Raw genomic sequence first — 26,346 nt, 5'->3', positions numbered from 1 at the left:
TAAATTCTAAGTGGGAAGCATTCGAGGAATTAATCGTGGATGCTACTAAAAGTTTCATACCTATTAAGAAATATTGTTCAAGGTTTAGGCCTAAATGGTTATCAAATGAACTAATGAGACTCGTGACAGAGAAGAAAAATGCATGGGATGCATATAAATTATCAAGCGACTCAGAAGCCTATGGCAGATATAAGACAGTCTGTAATCAGGTCACAAATGAGGTTAGGCAGGCGAAGGCAGATTACGACAAATCTGTGGCAATAGATGCTAAGAAAAACAGCAAGGATTTGCTGTTTTCCTTAGCATCTTTTGTTACTTATATAGAGTTTACTTATATAAACTCTAAAAGGAAGGGGATGAATCTGATTGGTCCACTTGATATCGATGGTTCGACTGATGATGATCCTGCTCAGATAGCAAACTGAATGAGTATTTTGCATCTACATTCACACGAGGAGTTATTAAGGTTTGAAAATGGCAGAAGGTTATCATATTGTAGCAGGGTGCTTAATGATTTTGTAATAACTGAGAGCAAAGTGGAGGAGAAATTGTTGAAGTTAAACATAAGAAAGGCACCTGGGGTGGATGGGATCTATCCAGTTATATTAAAGGAGGCGGCAAAGCAACTAAGCAAACCCTTAGCCATAATTATGAGAGCGTCCTTGGACTCAGGGGAGGTCCCTACGGACTGGAGATTAGTATTAGCATTAGTAGAGGCATATGATGCAAGAAAGCAAGCTTATGCAGCATCAGCCAAAAAAAAAAAAACCCACTTCCACTTCAACTCTCCGTTCGTTCAAAATACCTGTACAGCTGAGCCTTAAATTTATTTAGGCTATCAACTTCCACGACAAGGCATGGAAGTCTGTTCCACCAAGAAACTACCCGCTGGCTAAAGGCAAATTTCCGCACGTCTATCCTACATCTGTCTTTCCTCAAATTGAATTTATGCCCTCTCAGGTGATTATTCTGAGTGAGAGGAAGAATCCCATCAGCATTGAGCATACTCAAACCATTCAAGGCTTTATACACCTCTATCAGATCACCTCGCTGGTGCCTAGTCTCCAGACACTGTAATTTGCAAAACTTAAGCCTTTCTTCGTAAGAATACCCCTTTGTTCCATTCACTAATCTTGTTGCCCTTCTCTGTACTCATTCCAGCAGCTCTACAAATCCTTCTTGAAATGAGGCCTCCAGACCTGTATACATGTGAAAATGTATCCCCAATTCACAAAGGGGGATCGAAGGGTGACACGAGTAATTACAGACCAGTCAGTTTAACTTCTGTTCCATGGTAAAATAATGGAGTCACTGGTTAAAGATGCATTGCAGGATCATCTAGACAAGACTGCAGCAATAATTCAGACACAGCATGGGTTTGTTAAGAGAAATCTTTTCTGACAAATTTGACAGGATTTTACGATGTGGTTACAAAGGAACTGGATGCAAAAAATAATTTTGATATCATATATTTGGATTTTAGGAAAGCTTTTGACACTGTTGCGCATGGAAAACTATTGTACAAATTGGAGCAGAATGGTATTAAGGGTAAGTTGCCACAATGGATAAAAGGATGTTTGAGTGGGAGAAGACAGAGGGTGGTAATTAATGGGTGCTGCTCTTCGTGGACTAACGTTATTAGTGGAGTCCCACAGAGTTCGATGTTGGGTCCTCTGTTGTTTTGTATATTTATCAGTGATATTGATGAAGGTATACCAGGCTTAGTGTCAAAGTTTGTAGATGATACAAAGGTTGGCAGGGTTGCTAATGACAGTAATGGCAGTGTGCTACTGCAACAGGATCTAGATAATTTGGGCAGATGGGCTACTGAAGTTTAATCTTGACAAAAATCAAAATACTGCATATGAGTAGAAGTAAGCCCAGAGAAACGTACCAACTGTGTGGTACTACACTTAAGGTGGTAGAAAATGAAAAAGACCTGTGAGTAATTGTGCAGTCAGATATGAAGTTTTCTGAGGAATGCAGACAGGCTGCCAGGGCAGGTCATGGGGTTTTGTCAATGATATATAGGAATTTTGCTAGCATGGAAAAGGAGGTGATTGTCCCTCTGTATAAGGAAATGGTCAGGCCACACCTTGAGTACTGCGTACAGGTCTGGAGGCCTCATTTTAGAAAGGATGTAGATTTGCTTGAGCGTGTACAGAGAAGGGCAACAAGATTGGCGAGGGGAATGAAGGGATCCTCTTACCAAGAGAGACTTAAGTTGTGCAAACTGCAGTGGCTGGAGACTAGGCACCTGTCCGGTGATCTGATTGAGGTGTATAAAGCCTTGAATGGGTTGAGCATGCTGAAATCTGATGAGATCGTTCCACTTGTTCAGATTACAAACCATAGGGGGCATAAATTCAAATTAAGAAAGGACAGATGCAGAATAGATGTTCGGAAATTTGCCTTTAGCCAGCGGATGGTTAATTGCTGGAACAAACTTCCATCTGTCGTTTTGGAAGTTGATAGGCTGAATAAATTTAAGGAGGAACTGAACAGGCATTTGGAGAGAATGGTGTGACTTTTTTTTTTTTTGGGGTGATGCTGCATAAGCTCATACACATACACTTTCATCATTCAGTGAGAGATAGCAATTGTTGTGTCTACAAAAAGACCTTGGAAACAGCACAACTGAAGATTGCTGATGAGTAGCACACCCAATTCCAGTGTATATAGTGTAAATAATTCCCCTTTGTTTGTTATTGTTATTTGGTTTTTAGAAGCATTAGCAACTAAGGCCATACTGCTCCGGTCATATGCGCTGGTCATTCCCTGACCTTTCCACATCCTTCGTATTTGGTGGTGATGGGCTCGAACCCCGGTCTAATCAAGAAGCTTGTGCTATGCACTGCTGCTCCTTCCCACCTGGCTAAGGATGTGCCTAATAATTCCCTTGCTGGTGATATTAATAGTACGAACTTGCCTAGTGTTCAGTCTATTAATCTGAAACTTATGCAGATGAACGGGCATCATTCTTGAGTTGTTTCAGACGAGATTAGATTAACAGCAGAACAAAACTCAATCGACATCATCACTAATCAAGAGCCATATTTTGCTAAAGGGCAAATGGGAGATTTTTCAACGATCACAGGTTATTTTCTTTCCATCCGAATAATCCAACCTGCTCACCAGAAACCGAAGACTTGTATTGTTGTATTAAACAACAAAATTGAAGTAACTGTCATTAATGGTCTCTGTCACCAAATTGCAACTTGTATCCTTGTCACATATTCTACCATGACCTTTTATATCATCTCAATATACTGCCATCCATCTGAAGACTTAAATAATTCATTAAATTATTTAGAATCCACATTGAATTTTCTGGGTCTTCCTAATGTCCTTATTTCAGCGGATGTAAACGCCAAGTCTAAGTTTTGGTTTAGTGCATGCTCTGATGCTCGAGGAAAATTACTGGAAGAATTTCTTATTAATAATAATATGAAGATTTTTAACAGACCTCAACAGTTCACTACGTTCTCCAGTTTCTCCGGAGAATCAAACATTGATATCACTTTTTCAAATTCCTTCTGTAATCTAGCTATCAACGATTGGACTGTACAGCCTAACTGGACAACTAGTGACCATCGGCAATTTCTTTCTCAGTCCCCATACCTTCTTGTCCTTCAGATTCGAGTATCTGTGTGCCTGAGTACGTTCGCTTCTCAATTAATAATATTAATTGGGACATATTTGAATACTCTGTAAATACTGATTTCTCCAAACTGACTAACTCTCATTTTGACGCCATGCCTGTGTCTGAATCTGCGACACATATTCAAAAAATTTTGATTAGTGCATCATATAAATCATCAAGGAAAAAATGTGTAAATTCCAGAACTTGTTCCTGGTGGTCATCAGAATTATCTTCGCTTCAGAAACAGGTCCATCCACGCTTGACGCACTTATCAGCGAAATCGTCATTTGTCTCATGCTGATGTTCGCATCTTTTATAATTGTTACTTTGTTCTCAAGAAACGTAATGCGAAGGCAATTGCTACCAGAAAGAAGGAAACGTGGACAGAATTTGTGTACAACTCTGGTAATGCAGACCCAGGGGTTAGAGGGGAACAGGTATCCTGTGTGTTATCAGACACTCAGTCTAAAACATTGATGGATCCAATATCTTTCTATTACAGAAGATTTAGGAGAAGTCCGGTTGGCCTGCCTCCCTAAAATCCACTCATGCAATCCTTCTCGATGGTAAGCCCTGTTACGTCACTTAGGTGGCAACGAACGTGTAGAGTGGTTCTCTTCAAGACACCTGGTCAGCATGAAGAGGAAAAGACCAAACCCTCCAGCATATGACAGCACGACAAAACAAATGGCCCTCAGTCCCCAGCGGGTTACATTCCCCCTCTTACGGCAGCGAGAGGATCAGAGTGGAAGCAGAGGGTGCTAAGAATCTCTGGGTACGACCAGGCTGCCATGCACGGAAACTGAACTTGGCCTGTTACAACGTACGATCACTCATCGGCGAAGACAGGATATTAGAGTTGGAAAAGGAATTAGAAAATGTGAATTGGAATATCATCGGTTTGGCTGAAACAAGAAGAAGAAATGAATCACTTATAAGTTTATCAAGTGGAAATCTGCTGTACACCAATGGAAACAGTGAAAGGAGTGAAGGTGGAGTTGGGTTTCTGGTCCATAAAGATTTAAAAAACAACATTTTAGAATTCAAAAGTACATCACCAAGGGTGTCAAGACTAATACTCAAGATTTCTAAGAGGTACAAGATAAAGGTTATAATGCACCAACATCGAGCCATGATGATGAAGAGGTTGAAGAAATGTACACCGAAATTGAGTCTTCTAGATGAGCAGAAAACCCATTACACTATTATTATGGGGGACATCAATGCTAAGGTTGGAAAAAGACAAAACAGTGCAGAAAGGGGAACTATAGGAAATTTTGGAATTAGTGAAGGAAATGAAAGAGGCGAAAGACTTGTGGAATTTGCAGAATCTGAAGGATTGTCAGTAATGAACACTTTTTTCAAGAAAAGGGTGAACAGAAAGTGGACATGGAAGAGTCCAAATGGATTAACAACTAATGAAATCGACTTCATCCTCGCTAACAGAAGATATATTCAGAATGATGTTACCGTCCTGAATAAGGTAAATGTTGGAAGTGATCACAGAATGGTAAGATGTACACTTGATACAGATGTAGGAAAGGAAAACACTGACTCGAGTAAATAATACAAAGGTCTTTGAGATAACAGAAGAGGAGAAAAAGCAGTATGTACTGGAACATAAGAACAAGTTTCAGCTTCTGCAGACTGCTCAGGACCAAGATATCGACGAGCAATATTATAACTTTCTGAAAGTGATAAAGTCCAAGAAACCTATAGGGAAAAAGAAATCCAAAGAAGAAAAAATTAGCCAAGAAACACTTGTCATGATGAACTGAAGGCGAAAAATGAAGATCAAGATAAACACTGACCAGGAAAAAATTGAGTATACTGAGTTATGCAAAGCCATTAGAAAGAGACTCAGAGAGGACATAAGAAAATTTAACACAAGAAAAGTACAACAAGCATTAAGAGAAAACAAAGAATTTAAATCAGCAGCCATGAGCAGTAATACAGAAAGACAAATGATACTGAAACTGAAGAATAGCGATGATGTACTTATAAACAGCAGAGAAGGCATAATTCAAATAGCAGAAGACTACTATAGAGAATTATACAAGAAGCGAGGGAATGATGCCAGCAGTGGGGAAGATGGATTGCAAATTACCAACACATACAACGTACCCGATATTCTTCCTGATGAGGTAGAACATGCATTGAAGAAAATGAAGAGTCAGAAAGCCCAGGGGGAAGATGAAGTTACTGTAGAGTTGTTAAAATTGGGAGGAAGAGACATAACACAAAAACTGGCAAGGCTCTTCACAAAGTGCATTAGAAAAGGTGTGATGCCTAAGGAGTGGAATAATGCAATCATAGTTTGGCTGCATAAGAAAGAAGATAAATCAGAAACTGGAAATTATGAACCAATTAGCTTGTTATCCCACATCTACAAGTTGTTCACAAGGGTCATTACTAACAGATTAGAAAGAATACTTGATGAGAATCAACCGAAAGAGCAAGCTGGCTTTAGGACAGAATTCTCAACTATGGATCATGTTCACGTAATGTCACAGCTAATGGAGAAGGCAAATGAATATAAAACACCATTATGCCTGGCATTTGTGGATTATGAAAAGGCATTTGACTCCATACAGCATAAGGCAATGTTTCGGGCACTGGAAAGACAAGGCATAGATACTCCATATATTATGATTTTGAAGAAAATATATGAGAGTGCTACATCCTTTATTAGACTAGACAAAGACAGTAGGAAATTTAAAATCGAGAAAGGAGTTCGACAAGGAGACACAATATCTCCGAAGCTGTTTACTGCTGCCCTTGAGGAAGCTTTCAGAAGATTAGACTGGTCGCAGAAAGGAGTCAATGTGAACGGAGAGTACCTAAACCACTTACAATTTGCAGATGACATTGTGGTCATAAGCCACGATCCCACAGAATTAGAGGAAAATCTTAATCAGTTATGCACAGTTAGTAAGGATTTTGGACTAAAGATGAATATGGCTAAAACAAAAGTAATGATGAACAAGTATGCCACAGAAAGGGAAATAATGATTGAAAAGGTGGAGTCATATACTTATCTGGGACAAGTTATTAGCTGTAATAATGATAAATGGCTGGAAGTCAAGAGAAGAATAAATTTTGGATGGATAGCATTCAGTAAATATAGTCACATACTCAAGAGCAATATCCCAGTTTGTCTAAAACGTAAAATAATGAACCAATGTATACTCCCCACCATGACTTATGGAAGTGAAACTTGGGCACTCACCAAAAGAATGGAAGAGAAGCCGAGAACTACCTAGCGAAGAAATATATTGGAACGAATTATATTGGGAATCAGACTGTTAGATAAGAAGAGAAACACGTGGATTAGGCAGCAAACTCAAGTAAAGGACATTCTTATCAAAACTAAAGAACTAAAATGGTCCTAGGCAGGACACATAGCTCGAACACATGATGACAGTTGGACTAAGAAAATAACAGAATGGTACCCAAGAGGAGCTAGAAGAAAACCTGGAAGACAAAGGCGGAGATGGATAGATGAAATTCATGAGTTTGTGGGTAGTAAATGGATGGCCAGTGCTCAAAACAGAAGGAACTGGAAAGTTGCTGGAGAGGCCTTCATCCTGCAGTGGATTGAAAATGGCTGATGATGATGAATGCAGGCCCGTGGGGACTACTTCATAAAATTGTAAGAAATAAACTATTTACACAAGAAGTGTATAGATCGATCGTATACACTGGTCTGGAGACCACTAACTGGACGGATTCTGTAAACATTATTCTAAATAATCTTTTTCTATAAGACAATGTGTGCTCCGACTTTGATTTTCACACTAATATTCGTTCAGCCAATTCTCTGTATTCTTCAATTAAGACTGAGCCTTTTAGTGCCATCGAGTTGGCCACAGCGGTCAAACAAGTGAAAGTTAAGAAATGCCCAGGGATGGACATGCTGGAGAGTACCTTTATCGTACAGCTTCCCAAGATTAAGCCTAGTATACTTCTACAAATTTTCAATAAATGTTTAGATGCTCGGACTTTCCCGGATCTGTGGAAGACTGCCCTTATCAAGCTGATTAGGAAACCAGACAAGCCCCCTCAGGAACCGAGGTCTTATCAGCCTATAGCCTTATTGGCCAACCTTGGTAAGCTATTAGAACGTTTAATTGCCCTGCGATTAAACAACTTTTTATTGGAATGGGGACTAATTGTGCCTAATCAATACGGATTCACTCCTGGAAGGTCCTGCATGGACGCCCTTGTAGACTTCATTTCTTCTGTTGAACACTCCAGTTTCAAGTATACTCTTGCTATCTTTATTGACTTCAAGGGTGCTTTTGATTCCCTTTGGTGGGAAAGTGCCCTCAAACGTTTACGTCATACCGAATGTTCCCAGCAACTTTATCTTCTAATTAAAAGCTATTTCTCTAACAGATTTATCACCGCCAGATCAAAGCACAGACAAATTTTGCATCAGGTCTTTCGAAGGTGTCCTCAAGGCTCCATTTTGGGACCACTTTTCTGGAACTTTGTTCTGCAAGGTTGGATTACCCGAACCTTTGACATGAAGATCATGGCATATGCGGATGATTTGACAGTCCTTGTTGGTGGCAATTCAAGATCTTATATTGAAATATCCACTGAGAAAGTTCTAGCTGATCTTCAACAATGGACAGTTGAAAACAAGTTAAAAATTAGTTCTACCAAGACAAAAATTATGATCTTGGCTCTAAATTGGACATTCGTCGACCACCAAGAGTTAAAATAAACAATAGACAAATACCTCTAATAACGAAAATTAAACTTTTGGGAATAACTATTGACAGCAAGTTAAATTTTCTCCCTCATTTATCCAATCTGCGAATTAAGATCAGAAATTTCGCCGGCGCTCTTGTCAAAGTTTCTAGAACTGAGTGAGGTCTTTCTAGATGTTTAAGAATCTACTATAACTCTGTGTTTCTCCCTATGGTTGTCTATGTTGCTGGGGCTTGGTTCCATAGGATGCGGACTGTACAATTTCAATAAAAATTAATGTCAATCCAGCGTACAATGTTACTTTGTATTTTGAAGATTTGTCGAACAGTTTCAACACCTGCTTTGCAGGTTTTACCAGTCTGGGACGTTACCACTCTATCTCTATGTAATTTTCAGAGGCTTATGTTATCGCTTGAAACATCAGATTCCCACTCAGATCCTTGGTATTTCTATTAACACTCAGGTCGATGTTAAAGCTGAACGACAAAGAATTTGGCAAGAGTTGATCAATTTGTGGCAGAGTAGGTGGGATGGGACAACACTGAGCAGTGTAACACGTAAGTTTTTTCCTGAAGTTGACTCTCTTATGAATAAAAAAATCTACAATCTTGTTTAGCTTTGACTTGTTTACCTCCTATTTGATATCAGGACATGGATCATTAAATAAGAAACTGTTTAAATTTCGCTTGTCTCCTACGGGACTCTGTCATTGTGGCGGTGTGGAAGATTGGCAGCACATGTTGTACTCTTGTTCCTCATACAATGAATTTTGAGTAATTCTGCAGAATGCAATTCCCAACTTTTCATCAGGATTGGAACCTAATTTTGTATCAAATATCACGAGTTACCGTGCCCTTCAGGATTTTGCTAAGGCAACCTTCAACAAAAGGCTTGCAATCCTTTCTGCAATGACTGCACATGCGAATGTTTCAAATTCAGATCAACACTCTTCACCTTCACTGCAATGATGTCCATTTTCTCAGCAAGATATACAATTCTGGACTTGTGCTCTGTGTGTTGTGTTTTTTTTTTTTTTTTTTTTTTTTTTTTTTACTCTACAAGTGTCCTACAACTACAATTCAATTGGGCGATGAAAATTCCTGTGCTCCTTTACTCGGATGGCTGTTAACTGACTGTGACTTTGTTATTGGTGATTGACTGTGACTTTCGTACTAATGACTGCAGGACTTACTGGATTTAACCTCAACTGTTTATAAGGTTTGTGCCTGCTTCTGGGCTAAAATGCTTGTGTAAAGTTTTGTCGGTTGAATGGTACTGTTATCCTTAATTATTTTCTTTGACCTTGTTTTTTTTTTTTTTTTTTATTTATGTTAATATGCAAAAGATTACATGCATTGTTTACTTTGAAACCTCAAAGTATCATGTATGTTTACATCAATCTGTTGAGGTTATCTTGTGTACAGTATTTAATTTTATAGTTGTATAAGTTCCTCTTTTTTTTTTCTTTTTTTTTTTTTTTACTATTTTTGGCTCGTACTTTGTTGGGCTCTTGGCATCCCTCTCTTCTGCTGCCGCCGGTTGGTTGCCCCTGGTCTACCTTCCCATGGTGGTGGCGTGTTTCCGACCTGCTGATTCCGTGTAGCCAAACAGCCAGTTCATTTCTGGCCATTTCTGCAGAATCCTCTAATTTAAATGTGAAACGAGGCGGAGATGAACTAATGTTCCAGGTACCACCCAAGAAAAATACATACATGCATATATGGTGCAAGGAAGCCTAAGGCTTATGCTACACCAGCCAAAAAAAAAGAATAAAATAATATTAATAAAAAATAAAGTAAAATAAAATAAATAATTAATAAATAATAAACGAAAAGGAAACAGACAACCTATGTGTTTCCCTCCTCCTGTAGGTGTAAATATCTAGCTGACCATTGAATTTCCCCAAACTGTCAGCCTCTACCACCCAGGTAACTTATTCCAGTAATTTATAACTTGCTGGCTAAAACTTCCTGCAATGCAATCCAGTCTAAACATCTCACCCTGTAACTTGAAATTACGGCCTCTAGTTCAAGAATTATTTATAACCATGAAAACTTCACCCTCATTCATTTTACTTAAGTCTCAGAGCCTTAAACACCTCAATCACGTCTCCTCTAACGTGCCTAGTTTCCAAACGGTGCAACCCACATATTCAAGTCTTTCCTCATATGGCAAGTTTTATTATTATTATTATTAGCCATATGGTGCAAGAAAGCCTGAGGCTTATGATGCACCAGCCAAAAAAAAAAAAAAAATTCTGAATTACCCTGAGAGAGAGAGAGAAGAATGATGATGAAATCCAGCTCAGGACCTGGGGATGGTGTGCCAAGCCCAGACTCACCAGAACTTTCGACCCTTTCAAGAAGCTCGATGTCTTTCTTTAGGTGCAGTTTCCATATTTGAACACAATATTCCATCCAAGCGTGGTCTAACAATAGCCTTATATAATGGGATTATGGGATTGACTGGAATAAGCAGGAGGAAAACTAACAATGGGGAAAATCTTTTTTTTTTAAATAAACTTGATGATTACTATTTGTATCAACATGCTACAGAAGGTACTAGAGGTTAGAATATTCTTGATCTCATTACGAATCATATGATATCACAAGGCTTAAAGTACAGGAACAATTGTCAGGAAGTGATCATGCAATCGTCAGTTAGAATGTGTTTTAACTTCAGAAGAAGTGGGACTTGGACAGTTTAAGGCACTATATGGCATATATGAATTTGGCAGACTGCTGGGTGAGAGCAAATACATTTGAACTATGGAATACTTTTAAAGCAAAAATCACAGAAGCCATGAAGCCATATATACCATTAAGAAAATATTGCGGGAAGAGGAGGATGCTGAAATGGACGACTGTGGAACTGGCCGGTCAAACAGAGCATAAAAAGATAGCATGAGATAGTTACAGAGCAATGAAAAGTACTGAAGCCTACAACAGATACAAGTTGATCTGTAATAGAACAACAATAAGGTAAGGGAGGCCAAGCCCACATATGAGAAAGCATTGGCTAAGAGAGCAAATAATGGGGAGAAGGAATTTTTCCTGTATGTGAATAAAGGAAAGGTGGTAGATGACTCTCATCAACCAGTGCAATACCAGAGGCTCGAAGTGGTTGAATCCATGTTTAGTCTCTAGAGCTAAGTTCCAATCAACCCTTAACCATCTCTTCCATCATGCAGTATGACTGATGACTTTTGAGGTTATGATGAACATCATGGTGAGATCCGTTCTTCCTTACAATTCGAGGGTACCACTCTAAAACAGTGTTTACAGGCCAGCCGCTAGTTAGTACACTGGACCAAACCTATTGGTAACTCTTTAGGACGCTTCTGGATCAGCTAGTGTATAATATTGCTACCTCTACTCTGCCAGATAGTGAACGGAGGAAGTTCGAGTAGTGTGTATGCGGGAGGCATTGTCGAGGCCACGTTATATCCAAGATCTGGGTATATTCTTACCATGTGTACGCCATATCAAAAATTTCATTACTTCATACAGCATATCCCCCCCCCCCCACACACACACACACTTTTTCTTACTATTGTATACACCAGTGGTCTCAAACTCAAATTGCATGCAGGCCAAATGCACGATCTGAAAGCAGCTGATGGGCCGGAATTTTTTTTAACAAAATGAGAGTGAATATATATATATATATTGCACCGTACTTACACCTAATGTATGGATACCACCCCTTTATAACCTGGCATGATGCATGTGTGTGTGGTGTGTTGCATGTAAGTTTATAATAAGTTTGGAAATTTTACTTTTAAAATTTAATTTGTCTCGAACACAGTTTAATTGAAAATATATTTTGATAATGTACAATTGTATTTTCTACAATGTTTTTCTCTATACTTACTTTTTATTTCTCAAACTTATATTTTTCTCCTTCTCTCCCGGGATAAAATTATGAGACTCTTTCTTTGGGTTAAATTTTCCTTTCTATTTTCTTTAGATGCCCAATCACTTACTAAATATTTATCAAAACATACATAAACAATAATAATAATAATAATGCAAAGGAAAAAATTCAAATTTACATTTATTTTCTATCTGAAATCTAAAGGTTAGTACCTGCAAGAAATTTCTGTTGGTTACACTTTGTAATTCAAACGTATTGACAGCTAAATATTAAATTTTCAGACTGACATTTATTTCAAATAATTCTAATATGTCGAATTAACCACTAAATAACTTACTTTTAACTTAAACTAAAAATAAACAAATTATGAAAACTTTCCAAGTGGGACAAAACTTGAGAATAAATAATGACTACCTATTCTCTTTCTTTTATCTATTAAATTTTTCTTCGACACATACAGAAAAAATACATATGTTTGTATGTAAATAATTATAAACTTCTTTATTTCTTATTACAACTTGACACTTGATGGCATTTCGATTCTGATAAAGTTTGGAGAAAAATTACTAGAAACTATCTTCATCATGGATTGTAGGTGCTCATCAGTCAATCGGATTCTTTTTTTAGACTTATTAATTTTCAACTGCGAAAAAAACTGTTCACATATAAATGTACTCCCAAACAAAGCGATTATTCTTATTGCAAAAATTCGTAACTGAGGGTATTTATCTTTTGACAAGTTCGAATAAAAGTTAATCAAATCTGTATCTTCAAATCTTTGAATAAGATTTATATCACACTGTAAATTAATTAGCACCATTTGTAGATTTTCTGGTGCGTTATTCACATTCGTTTTTAATGGTAATGAAAATAATGTCAAATCAGACTCCAAATCATTAAAATCTTTAAATCTTTCTTCAAATTCTTGTCGTAATAATGCTATTTTTCTTGCATATTCTTGAGATTTTTCATTTGAAATAATAGGGCAGGGTTTAGGAAATGTACGAAATTTTTTGATTCCAGTTGTGTTTCCCATAATTGCAATTTAACTTTAAAAGCTTTAATAAGCATACATGTCAGTGATAAGTTTATTCTTTCCTTGCAGCTCTTTATTAAGAATATTTAAATGGCCTGTTAAGTCAACAAGAAATGCTAAAGTTGTTATCCATGCATCATTATGTAGCTCATCGATGGTTTTATTTTTTTGTATCAGAAAAATTTTGATTTCATTTATTAAATCGAAAAACCATTTTAATACAGCTCCTCGACTTAACCACCTCACCTCGTTATAATATATCATTTCTCCGTACTCACTTTCAATTTCTTCAAGCAATGCAACAAATTCTCAATGATTCAGAGCTCATCCACGGATAAAGTTTACTGTTTTAGTTACCATTTCCATAACATTATCCATCTGCAAACTTTTGGCACAAAGTGCTTCTTGATGAATAATGCAATGCATAGTGCAAAAATTATTCTGAAATTTTTCTTCTTTCACTGTATTTCTTAATTTTACCACTACTCCATTTTTTTTTACCAACCATAGCAGCTGCACCATCACTTGCAAATACAACCATTTTATCCCAACTTAATTTATATTTATCTATTACAGTTTTTATTTCAGAAAAAATATCCTGTGCACCAGTTTTTCCTTTCATAGGAATTAGTTCCAATAATTCCTCAAATTACTTCAAATTCATCAGTAACACCTCATAAGAAAACGGCAAGTTGTGCTATATCTGTGATGTCAGTACTCTCATCAACTGCTATTGAGAATGCTGCAAAATCTATACTTTTTTCTTCAAACTGACATCGTAAATCACTAGCGATTTCGTTAATATGTTCCACTACCGTGTTGGCTGACAAACTAATATTTTTAAATAATTATTGTTTGTCAGGACAAAGAAGTTCAGCAGACTTAATCAAACAATCTTTAAGGAATTCGCCATCAGTAAATGGTTTTGATCGTTTTGCAATGATATGCACTAGAGAAAAACTTGCTTGAACTGTTGCTTCACTGGATTTATTTGCTTCAGTAAAAAAAAATTTGTTGTCGTTGTAAGCCAGTTTTCAGAAACTGTAACTTTTCTTCCCTCAATTTGCCTTCCAACATTTCAAATTTTTCTTTATAATTCGTTTCGTAATGGTGAAACGAATCATAAAGTTACAAATCATTTCGTAATGGCGAAACAAATCATACAATCATAAAGAATTGTATTCTTTTGGAACTGATATTCCCTTATTACAAATAAAACATACAATTTTATTGCACACAGCACCACAAAAGTACATAATTTCCCATTTATCTTGAAAAACACGTCCTTCTTCGTCCACTTTTCTTTTACCCTTTGTTAAAGACATGGCTTGCAGTTTAATCTCTTAATTAAAATCACTATTATAATTTTATTTACAACTTTAATTTAACAAGATGAATTTTTGTATGAAAGCAACACTCAAAAGTTATGCACAATTCTAAACGATAGGTATTGATATAATGTAGAATCTACATTATATCAATACCTATCGTTTATCGTTAGATCTACATTGTAGATCTAACAACAAGCACAGATAAACAGGTTTTATAAGCCGTACGTTAGTTGTCTCCATCTATATAACAATATGAACTGCGCAGCTGTGCATCCAGCTAGCCAACTAGTGACTGACTCAAGGAAAATATATATCAGAAGTACCAACTCAATAGAAAAAAATCGGAAACATCAGAATACTGAAGCGCCACCAATTGTCGGCTGGTGAACTAAATTTACTGATTGTACCGACGTGGGAAGTTCTCCCACCTTACCACAGTCACGTGGCCTGGCATACAAGCATACAGTGACAAAGACAAAGCCCCAACCTATTCATTCCATCTCTTTTTCCTTCAATAGCAGTTGCGCACATAAGCTCAGTCCACATCTCTATGTCTCTAAAACTATAAGCACCGTATTTACAACAAATACATAATTGAAATGTATTCGTGGGCCATGTAATATTGCTTCTGGGACCAGATGCGGCCCGCCATTTTGAGACCACTGGTATACACCACGAATTGTCAAACTAATAGAGTAAGCTTATCTGCAAAAAGATCTAAACCTCCCAAACATTTCCTAGTTCATTTCACAAATATACATGGTCTCAATTCAAATCTCAACAATGTCCATTTCCACTTGCAATTTGGTTTTTTTTTAGGAGCATTAGCAACTAAGGCCATATTGCTCCGGGAATATGCGGTGGTCGTTCTCTCGACCTTTCCGCATCCTCCGTATTTGGTGGTGACGGGCTCGAACCCCGGTCTAATCAAGAAGCGTGTGCTACGCACTGCTGCTCCTTCCCACCTGGCTACGGAGGTGCCAGAAGGAAGAACTAGACAAACTATTGGAGTGAATGGATAGGTGAAATGGGAAGTGTTGGTTTCTTTGTTTTTTTTTTTGGTGATGATGTATAAGTTTGCTTTCTTGCATCAGTTGCAAGAAAGCATTTCTTATTTTCTTTAAAATAATGCTAATTTCTTTCACTATTATCATGTTTATTTTACTAAATTTGTTCATCCATGCATTCTTTATGTTTCCTCCATTTGGTTAGACATTGCTAAATCTCACTTTCAAAAACTAGAGTTGCTGGAGTATTGGTTTTAATTGGATTTTCTTTATGACTTGGTTTGACAAGAAATTCAAGTCAAAATTGCTGATGACAGAATGGTTAAAATATTCACTCCAAAGAGCTATTATTAAAGAAAATTTTTGCACAGTTTAGTAGGTCATTTAATGGATATGTCAAATGCCCTATACAGAGGCTTTGTGTCTGTATTATTTCAGTACACCATAGAGACACTCACATTTTCAGCTCACATTTTGCAATTGAATTTGAATGTTCTCAACCGTTGCCTACAACATATCTGTGAAGAAGGGTTGCTCTAGAACAGCTGTTATCCATTTTTAAAATTCATACAATTTCTATAGTTTAGTCTGTTATCTCATACCAAACCACAGAATCTGGATGAACTGGAAGCAAGAATGGCAGCTGTTCTTGCTGCTATCCCCAAAAATGGCAGGGCAAAATGACACTGACACAAAATTTAATGATGTATTACTTATAGTTTCAATCATAAAATTTGATACAGACAAACAATTACAAGCATTTCCAAGAGGGAGTGATTTCTTTCTCTCTCTCGCTACCGAAATAATGAAAAATTAAATACAAAAGGATCGAAAAATATACAAGTTAAGAATGACAAAAGACAGATAGCAGAAAGCACCAAAGCAGCCATATTCTAAATATTATCATCATGTAACTGAAAGATATTTAAAATGACAGTGAAATGAGGAATAAAGCCAAAGTCAAATAAACTAAATGTAAAAACGATGGGGGGAAGAAATAATAATATGGTGCAACACTGGGGGAAAAAAAAAAATAGGTTATGCTAAATTAGACAAAAACAGATACAGAAAGGTGGTCACCCCTGTTACTTGCTGCATGACTGATCATCATCCATCAAATGAAATATCACATCAAAGAAATACATGCACTACAAAATATACAACACAAGTTTGGACTTGTCAATTATCAAGGTTAATTGCTGGTCTGTAAGTAACCGGCTTACTGGATTAACTAACACTTTCCCTTCCCTCTTTAAAAGATACTGTTTGATGCTTGTGACACACTGCAGTGTGCCATGAACACTGATTCAGTATGCTTGTAACTAGTAGGCTAGTGTAGTACACTATTTCCACATGAAGAAGTCATTGTTCATGACTTTGGACAAACAGTGTTTGTTCAAAGTTATGTTTTCACAAATAAAATTATTTGTTTAATTATAGTAAATAATTTAATTAAATATTAAGCAAATTAATGAAATATGGGTGAGAAAATAAAGTTTTTGTTTCTATAAGTTAGATGCTCTGGAATAAAAGCAAGTCTTTAAAAAAAATTGCTGTTCAATTAGGTGTGGGCAAAACAACTGCAAAAGATTGGAAGGAAAAAATCATAAAAATATCTAGAAGGATTCTGCACTCAGTCAATTTCATAAGGGACATTAAGTTCTCACTCAGCTATAAATAAACCAAAAGTAGAGAGGGTGAAGGTAAAGAAAGCCTGCACAAGAACAACGAGAAACGTCGGATAACTTACACAGAAAATTAGTTTCCCGATACAGCACTCTAGCACTGCTCACTCGGTAAACAGACGGTAGGTGTTATCGGTCTGGAGCAAAGTCGAGAACGATATATTGACTGACAGATAGGCGTGGCAAACGATGTGCTGATTGGTGCACGAACACAACAAACGATAACATCGGTTTAGTATCACTTCAGCAGCACTAATGGTAACTTGTCCTAATCGCACATGCCCTAACCTTTTTTCACCATTACAGTATTTTGTAATAGTGAAAAAAGGTCAGGTTACCTCGACTTGAATCCCATGGGAGCCTGAACCCCTCCCGAAGTGGAGGGGATAACCTAACCTTTTTTCTTTAGAATCAGTTATATTTAGAAATACATTCATAAAAAATTAAATTGTTTTATGACTGTATTTTTATTTTCTTGTTCAATAATATGCCCTAGTGGTGAAAAAAGGTCATGTTATCTCCACTTGAATCCCATGGGAGCTTGAACCCCTCCCAAAATGGAGGAGGTAACATAACCTTTTTTCATTAGAATCATGGGTGGATTAGCACAAATTGTTTATTAACAAAATATTAATTTTTTATTACAGTACTTTTATTTTTAAAGACACTCGTGTGGATACACATGTATCATAACGTCAATTAGCATCTTAAAAAGATTCATCGCTACTATTACCTGTTCACCATTCATTACAAAACTATTATGCACCATCCCTTACTGGTAAATACACATAATGCCAACCAATGCCTACACAGTAGCTTGTCGTCTGTCGCACCCACCACCAATCATTTCATCATTTTCCACGTATCTATCAATCAATACATATCAATCAATATTGATATGTATTGATTTGCCTGCCTATCAATCAATGCCTGCCTATTGATATGCCTACCTATTGATATGCCTACCTATCAATCAATATATCCTTCTCGATTTTTGCCCCAGACTGATAACACCTACCATCTGTTTACCGAGCGAGCAGCACTAGAGTACGGTGTCGGAAAACTAATTTTCCACGTAAGTTATCCGACGTTTCTTGTCGTTCTCTTGCAGGCTTTCTTTATCTTAGCCGTAGAGAGCAGACAACATGTTATGCAAGAAAGGCAATGTGAAAGTTCATTCAGTCCTACATCAAAAAAAAACTGATGGTGCAGAAAGTTTCAAAGCAAGTGATGTATGGACTGAATGTTAGAAAGAATGCCATGTATTGGCAGAGAGATTATCTGTTGATCAACCTGCTACTCAAAAGTTTACAGAAGATTTAATATCACTTATCAACAAATAAAAACTGATTGGAGAATAACTTGATGATATGGATGAAATAGGTCTAATTATAAGATGTTTTCTCCAAAAGTGATGACAAAGCAGAGCTTACAGAACCAGGATAAAAAATCAAGGTCTTATAATTAGACCTGCAAAAATTTAACTAAAACTCACAAATTGCTGTTTTTATTTTTTTGTTGTGGTAAATCAACTAATCCTAGAGCTTTTAAAATATAAATTGTTTGTTTTTACTAGTTTACTCAACTCACAAAAATTAAGCATGGGTGGACTCTGAATTAGCATTAGTTGAGGCATATGATGCAAGAAAGCAAGCTTACAGAGCATCAGCCAAAAAAAAAAAAAAGAAAAAAAAAAAAAAACCCTTCCCATTTCACCCATCCAGTAACTCCAAATGCTTGTCTAGTTCAGCCTTAAATTTATTTAAGCTATCAACTTCCAATTTTCGCATTCTATTCTACAACTGTCTTTCCTCAATTTGAATCTGTGCCCCCTCAGGTTCTTAATCTCAGAACGTGGAAGTATCCCATCAGCATTGAGCCTACTCAAACCATTCAAGGCTTTGTACACCTCAATCAGATCACTTTGTAGGTGCCTAGTCTCCAGATGCTGTAACTAACAGAATTTAAGAAACACCTGGTAAGAAAACCACTTTGTTCCTCTCACCAATCTTGCTGCCCCTCTCTGTACTCATTCTAGCAACTCTACATGATTCCTAAAATGAGGCCTTCAGACCTGTACACAGTACTCAAGGTGTGGCCTATACAAAAGTATAATCACCTCGTCTCTGCTAGCAAAATTTCTATATACAGTGCATTCCGGTTAATTGGGGCAAATTATGAAGAACAGAAACAAAAAAAATATTTAGCCTGATTTGTTCGGCTTATTTGGGCCAACTCGCTGCTTAATTGAGGCAATGAAGGTCTTGATTGAACAATAAACTAATTTAGATGGTTCGTAACAAAGAGATCACGAGGGCAGCAGCCGAATCAGAAATTTTGCTTGCAGTTGTTTATGATCACACTAGGTACATATGTATACATCTTGTGGGTTAGAATAGATTAAAAACTGTACCAAACAGTGCACTGATTTTGGTTTTTCCCATTTTTTTTTTCAGTACATTTAAGACTCCTGTCAAGATGCCACATAAAGATTTGTTGCTTTCAGAAAAAATCGCTATCCTTGACAAGATAAAAAGTCAACCTCCTAACATCAGTCATCATCAGCTAGCCGAGATAATAAAGGTGCCAAAATTTACAATTTCATGACTGCTACAGCAACAAGAAAAACTTAGAGAGGAGTGGAAATTGCACGTGGGTTTAAAGAAAACATCTCATAAGCGAAGGCAAAGATCCAAACATCAAGGATGCTTTCAATCAATGGTTTTCCACTGTATCTAAACGTGGAGTGCATGTAGGCGGCCCTATGCTAAAAACCAAGTCAGAAGAGTTGGCCAAAAAGCTAGGTCACGTAAATTTCAAACCGACGGATGGTTGGTTGTCTCGATGGAAGTGTAGACATGACATTAGTTACAAAAAAAGCACACGGAAAGAAGGACAGTGCTGATGCTACGAGTGCTGAGCAATAGAAATCTGAAAAAATTTAGTGGGGATGACATTTACAATGTCGATGAAACTGGCCTGTATTATCGTGCTACGCCGGATGGTTCCCTCAGCTATAAACACATAACACTGTCTGGTTCAAAGAAAGCAATGGATCGTGTAACAGTGTTGTGCTGCTCAAACATGTCAAGAAATGATAAACTCAAACTTTTGGTTATTGGTAAAAGTGCTAAACCTCGTTGTTTCAAGGGGCTTACAATAGGCAGTTTGCCAGTTTCATATTATGCCAATAAGAAGGCATGGATGACCACATATATTTTTACGCAATGGCTAATGAACTGGGACGTGCAACTGCAACGGAAGTCCAGAAAAATTCTATTGATATTGAACATCTGCACCGCACGGTCCAATGTAGCTGGTTTAAAAAATATTGAACTGGAATTTTTACCCCCTAACACCATATCCCTGATACAGCCTATGGACGTGGGAATTATAAAACATTTGAAGACCTATTATCGCGGAAAGATGGTTAATCACATCCTTGAAGCAATTGAGGAAAATCTGCTGACATCATCTTTGAAATCAATAGAGGTTAGTGCAAAAGTTTCAATGTTAAAAGCTGTACAATTTATCGCTGATAGCTGGCGAGGAATAAGCAGCAAAACAATTCAGAATTGTTTTGCTAAATGTGGTTTCACAACTAATTGTGATTCAGACATGATAAGCTGTACAGAAAATGAAATGGCTTTGGAACTGCAACAGGTCCAAAATTGTGAAGAATTTTTAACGATTGATGGTAATCTTCAATGCCACGATGAAAATGAAGATTATGAGGAAACGATTATTGAACAAATTGCGGCAAAACACTCAGAGACACCAAAAGACCAAGAAAACGATGACATACCTAAGCAAGCGACTAACCAGGATGCCAGAAAATGTATCGCTGAATTGAGATGTTATTTCATGCAGGAAGACAATGAAGGCAGTCCTTTATCAGCATTAGATACCTGCGCCGACTTTGTTGAATTGCAGTTCATAAAGAGAACATGTCAGGGTACACTTCATAATTTTTTTTCAAAGTAAGAACCCTTAAGTAATGTGTAACCTTTGCTTGACATGGACATTAATCTGTGCTGTATCTTCATTTTACATATGTACATTTTGTTTGCTTTTAGCTTTAGTTATTTTTAAATAAATGTTTGTACCAATATAACTTAAATACAGTGTGCTTTCTTTAAATACCACATTCCCTTTATTTTATTCATACCTTTTTGCCTCCGTTAGAATGTACTTTTCAGCTCATTAAAATTTCGCTTAATTGGGCCAAAGTGATGTGTCCCAATTAACCGGACTCGACTGTATTACGACAAAACTCCATAACCTGCTCTGACAGCCTGTCTGCACTGCTCAGAGAACTTTATATTCAACTGCACAAGTGAAAAAGGTCTTTTTCATTCTCCACCCCCCCCCCCCCAGAGTGTAGCACCACACAGTTGGTACGTTTCTCTTGGTTATTGCTACCCATATGCAGTACTCTGCTTTTGTCAATATTAAACTTCAGTTGCCACTTCTCGGCTCATCTACTTAACTTTTCTAGATCCTGTTGCAGTAGCATACTGTCAACTACTATCATTAACAACCCTGCCAACCTTTGTATCATCTGCGACTTGGACATTAAGCCTGATATACCTTCATCGATATCATCACCAATTAACTTCAACAATTTCTCCTCCACTTTGCTCTCAGTTATCACAAAATCACTTAGTTCCCTGTTAGAGTTTGATAAACTTCTGGCATTACCCTCCTTGAATAACTCCTCATGTGAATGTAGATGCAAAATACTCATTCAGTTTATCAGATACTTGAGCAGGATCATCAATAGTTGAACCATATATGTTATGTGGACCAATCTGATTCATCCCCTTCCTTCTAAAGTTTACATAAGTAAAGAACTCTTTGCTGTTTTTCTTTGCCTCCTTTGCCAAAGATTTCTCATAATCTGCCTCCTTTGTGACTTCATTACAGACTAGCTTATATCTATCATAGGCTTCTGTGTTGCCTGATAATTTATATGCATCCCATGCATTTTTCTTCTCTGCCACGAGCCTCATTAATTCATCCGACATCCATTTAGGCCTAAACCTTGAACAGTATTTCTTAGTTGGTATGAAAAGCCTAGTAGCCTCCAAGATTAAGTTCCTGAAGACTTCCCATTTAGAATTCACCGTTGGTAACATCTTCAGTTGATCCCACTCTATAGAATTTAAAAACTGTCTGAGACCTTTACGAAAAAAGAACCCTTCCATTTACCCTTGATTATAGTTACATCTTTAAAGAAATCCCACATCAGTACACTGTGATTACTGTCACCTAGTGGTTCCTTTATCTGCAAATTGCTAATGCACACATTATCACTGCTGATAATCAGATCAGATCAAGGGTATTACTTCCTCTCAAGGGTTGCCCCTCGAACATGTTGCTATATAAAACAATCCTCCAATAAATCCGCAGTCTTGCTAGCGTGCGAGTGACCAAACCACAAGTTCCAGTCAATATCTAGAAAGTTAAAATCCCCCATTACAAGACATTCTGATTTACTGGCCCATTCTATCTCTGCACAACTGTTCATTGTACTCATCAGCATCATTAGGCCTATAACATATTTCTACTCTCATTTTCCCTTTCCCAGTGTTTATGTCACACCAAACAGACTCAACATTGCACTGTCCACTCGTGTCAACTGGATGCACTTCCTTAGATTTTATGTATTTCTTAACTAACAGCATAACTCCTCCTCCCTTCCTATCCTGTCTGTCCTTTCTCTACACACTGTACTCCCAAATGAAAAATATCAAAACTACTTATCCGTTTTCAGTTAGCCAAAAATCGACCGTCTGTTCACTTCCGCGACCCCATCAAATAAGAGGGCTTATAATGTTATGTAATGTAGACTTCATTATAGAATTAACCTGTTTTCTTTCATTTTTACCGTCCACTAGAACAAGACTTATAAACATTTACTAATAATCACTTTTCTTTTATATTAATAATAAAATTAAATAAAGTTGGTCTTGGTAACTTAACTTACTCATCTGGCAGAGAAGGTGCATCATACCCTTGACCAGGAATTTCCACATGGAGAAATACAGATCTCGGTTTCACCTTACTCATGGATGAATGTTCCACAAAATCATGAAATTGGGTATCTAAAAAGTAATTCATGTAGAATAATAATTATTATTAATTATGATTTTGGGGTATATTCCAACAATCAATTTATTTCTGAGTGAACACAAATTTCCACACATTTATTCAGCAACCAGCCTTTTTTCCCAATTTAAATTTATTCCCCCTTGTAAGTGTAACCGAAGAATAAAGGTACCAGCATTGACTCTACTCAACCCTTTTAAAGCTACACAGATACCTAATTTCTATATTCCAATTTATAGAACTCAAGTCTTTCTTGGTAACAATACTCTTATTCTCCCAGAAAATCTTGCAGCTCTATTCTACACCCTTTAGAACAGTATTATGTCCTTCCTAAAGTGAGGTTTATAAACCTCTACACAGTATTCGTGATTTGAGAATCATCTTTTTTTTTTTTTTTTTGGTCTCTGTTGACAAAATTGCTGTATATCATTGACAGAATTCCACACATTGACTCAGCAGCCTTCTTGTACTAGTAAACGGACTTCATGTCAGACTAATAATTACACCGAAGTCGTCTTCAATACCAAATCCTTCAAGTTGCCTTTACATAGGGATAATGGCATATTTTCTTGGGATTGCCACAGAACAAATGCAGAACTGTGTATTTAGCAATAGTAAACCTCAATTATCATTTTTGAGCCTCAACTGTCTAGTTAATCTAGAACTTGAGGAAGCATATCTGCTGCAACCTTTGTATCAACAACAAACTTAGATATTAAATTTGAAAAAATTACATTAATACACATCAGAAACAGTAAGGGAGGCCCAACTGATAATATCAGTCAATGAAAAGCAGTCATATATAAATATACAAAATATCACAAATATCAACAGTGACATAATATCAGTCAATGAAAAGCGGCTGTCCTTTATAACTACAGGCTCTCTTCTACTACTTAGCCAGTCCCTGCAATAACTTGACACTAATGCCACAATACAATCATTAATAAAGAAGAGCATTATAAGCTTTACTGAAATATAAGCAAACGGTATCATATTTATTTCTTGCATCCAGTTTCCTTGCAACAATCTCATATCAGTTAATCAGATTAGTCAAGCATGGTCTCCATTTTCAAGCTGCGATTGCCTTTACATCTCCATTCCTATCCAGATGACCTTACATTATGTATTAGTAGTAGCAATGGAGGCATATGATACAAAAAAGCAAGCATATGAGCTTATTTTGCATCAGCCAAAAACAAAATAAATAAATAAAACCAATTTCACACATCCATTTCCTCAAAACTTTTGTCCAGTTCTTTCTTGAATTCATTTAAACTATCAACTTCTACGACAGATGGAAGTTTGTTCCAGCAATTAACAATCCGCTGGCTAAAGTCAAATTTCCGCACATCTATTCTACATCTGTCTTTTCTTAATTTGAATTTATGCCCCCTTAGGTTCGTAATCTGAACAAGTGGAAGAATCCCATCAGAATTCAGCGTGCTCAACCCATTCAAGGCCTTATACATCTCGATCAGATCAACTTGCAGGTGCTTAGTCTCCAGCTGCTGCAATTTGAACTTAAGCCTCTCCTGGTAAGAGGATCCCTTCATTCCCCTCACCAATCTTGTTGCCCTTCTGTGTACATGCTCAAGCAACTCTATATCCTTCCTAAAATGAGGCCTCCAGACCTGTACACAGTACTCAAGGAGTGGCCGACCATTGCCTTATACAAAGGGATAATCACTTCCTTTTCCCTACTAGCAAAATTCCTGTATATCATTGAAAATATCCCATGACCTGCTCTGGCAGCTTGTCTGCATTGCTCAGAAAACTTCATATCTGATTGAACAATTACTCCCAGATCTTTTTCATTTTCTACCACACTAAGTGTAGTACCACACAGATGGTACGTTTCTCTGGGGTTACTTCTACCCATATGCAGTACTTTGCATTTGTCAATGTTAAATTTCAGTTGCCACTTCTCAGTCCATCTGCCCAAATTTTCTGGATCCTGTTGCAACAGCACACTGTCATTAACAACCCTGCCAACCTTTGTATCATCTGAAAACTCATTTATAAACTCCATTACATTTCCTAGTAGAGGAGCCAAACATAAAATAATTGCCCACCTCACCCTATAAACCAATGATGGGCATAACCGATTATATGCAAATCAGATTATGAGAGAGAGAGAGAGAGAGAGGCTTCTGGCCAAATGGGAACAGCACTCAAGCCAAACAAACTAATTATCCACCTCATCCTATGAACTAACAATGGGCATAATCGATTATATGCAAATTAGGTTATGATGGGGGGGGGGAGAGAACTATTGGCCAAATGGGAACAGCAGTCTAGCTTTAGTTTTGATAACATCAGATCAAATCAAATTCCTCTGCCATTGTTTTCTTCTTTTTTTTTTTTTTATTGGCATGTCAATTTGTCTTACCCCTAATTGTCATCTCACTATTGTGGCATGGCACTAAAGAAACCCACCAATTAAAATTTGGTTTTAATAGTGACAAATGATGCAAGAAAACCAAGCTTATACAGTATCAACCAAAAAAATAAAAATTCCCGTTTCACATAGCCATCCCCCTGAGCAGTCAACCACCTTCAGCAGTCAACACTGCCCGAAGGCAAACTTTTGCACATCTATTCTGCAACAGTCTTGGCAAGAGAAAGAATCCCATCAGCATTCAGGTTGCTCAATTTGCGGAACTGAAGCCTTTATTTATAAGAGCACTCCCATTGTTGCTATCTTCACCAATTTCGTTGCTATTCTCTGTATCTGTTCCAATGGTTCTACATCCTTCCTAAAATGAGGTCTCCAGATCTGTATGCAGTACTGAAGATGTGACCTGACCATTGCCTTATGAGATAATCACCTCCTTATCTCTGCTACCAAAATTCCAAGAGCTGTCTAGGCTGGCTGTCTGCATTGCTCAGAGAACTTCATGTCAGACTGCACAGTTACCCCCAAGTCCTTTTCATT

At 37.1% G+C, this 26,346-nt stretch overlaps 1 protein-coding gene across 3 annotated transcripts in view; it reads right to left on the bottom strand.

The window, feature by feature from the left end:
• Positions 1-26,346, bottom strand: part of LOC150080956 (uncharacterized protein ZK1073.1-like) — a 404,766-nt gene that overhangs the window by 281,611 nt on the left and 96,809 nt on the right. For all 3 annotated transcript variants that reach the window (XM_090381331.1, XM_090381332.1, XM_090381333.1), the window contains one exon: positions 23,287-23,404. In XM_090381331.1, coding sequence (XP_090237457.1) covers positions 23,287-23,404 — 118 coding nt within the window. The remainder of the gene's footprint in view (positions 1-23,286; positions 23,405-26,346) is intronic.

The sequence above is a fragment of the Mastigoproctus giganteus genome, chromosome 9 (assembly GCF_048544385.1).
Source record: "Mastigoproctus giganteus isolate SK-2022 chromosome 9, ASM4854438v1, whole genome shotgun sequence".
Lineage (NCBI taxonomy): Eukaryota > Metazoa > Arthropoda > Arachnida > Uropygi > Thelyphonidae > Mastigoproctus > Mastigoproctus giganteus.
The sequence above is the reverse complement of the archived record's forward strand: the minus strand, read 5'-3'. Positions and strand labels throughout refer to the sequence as shown.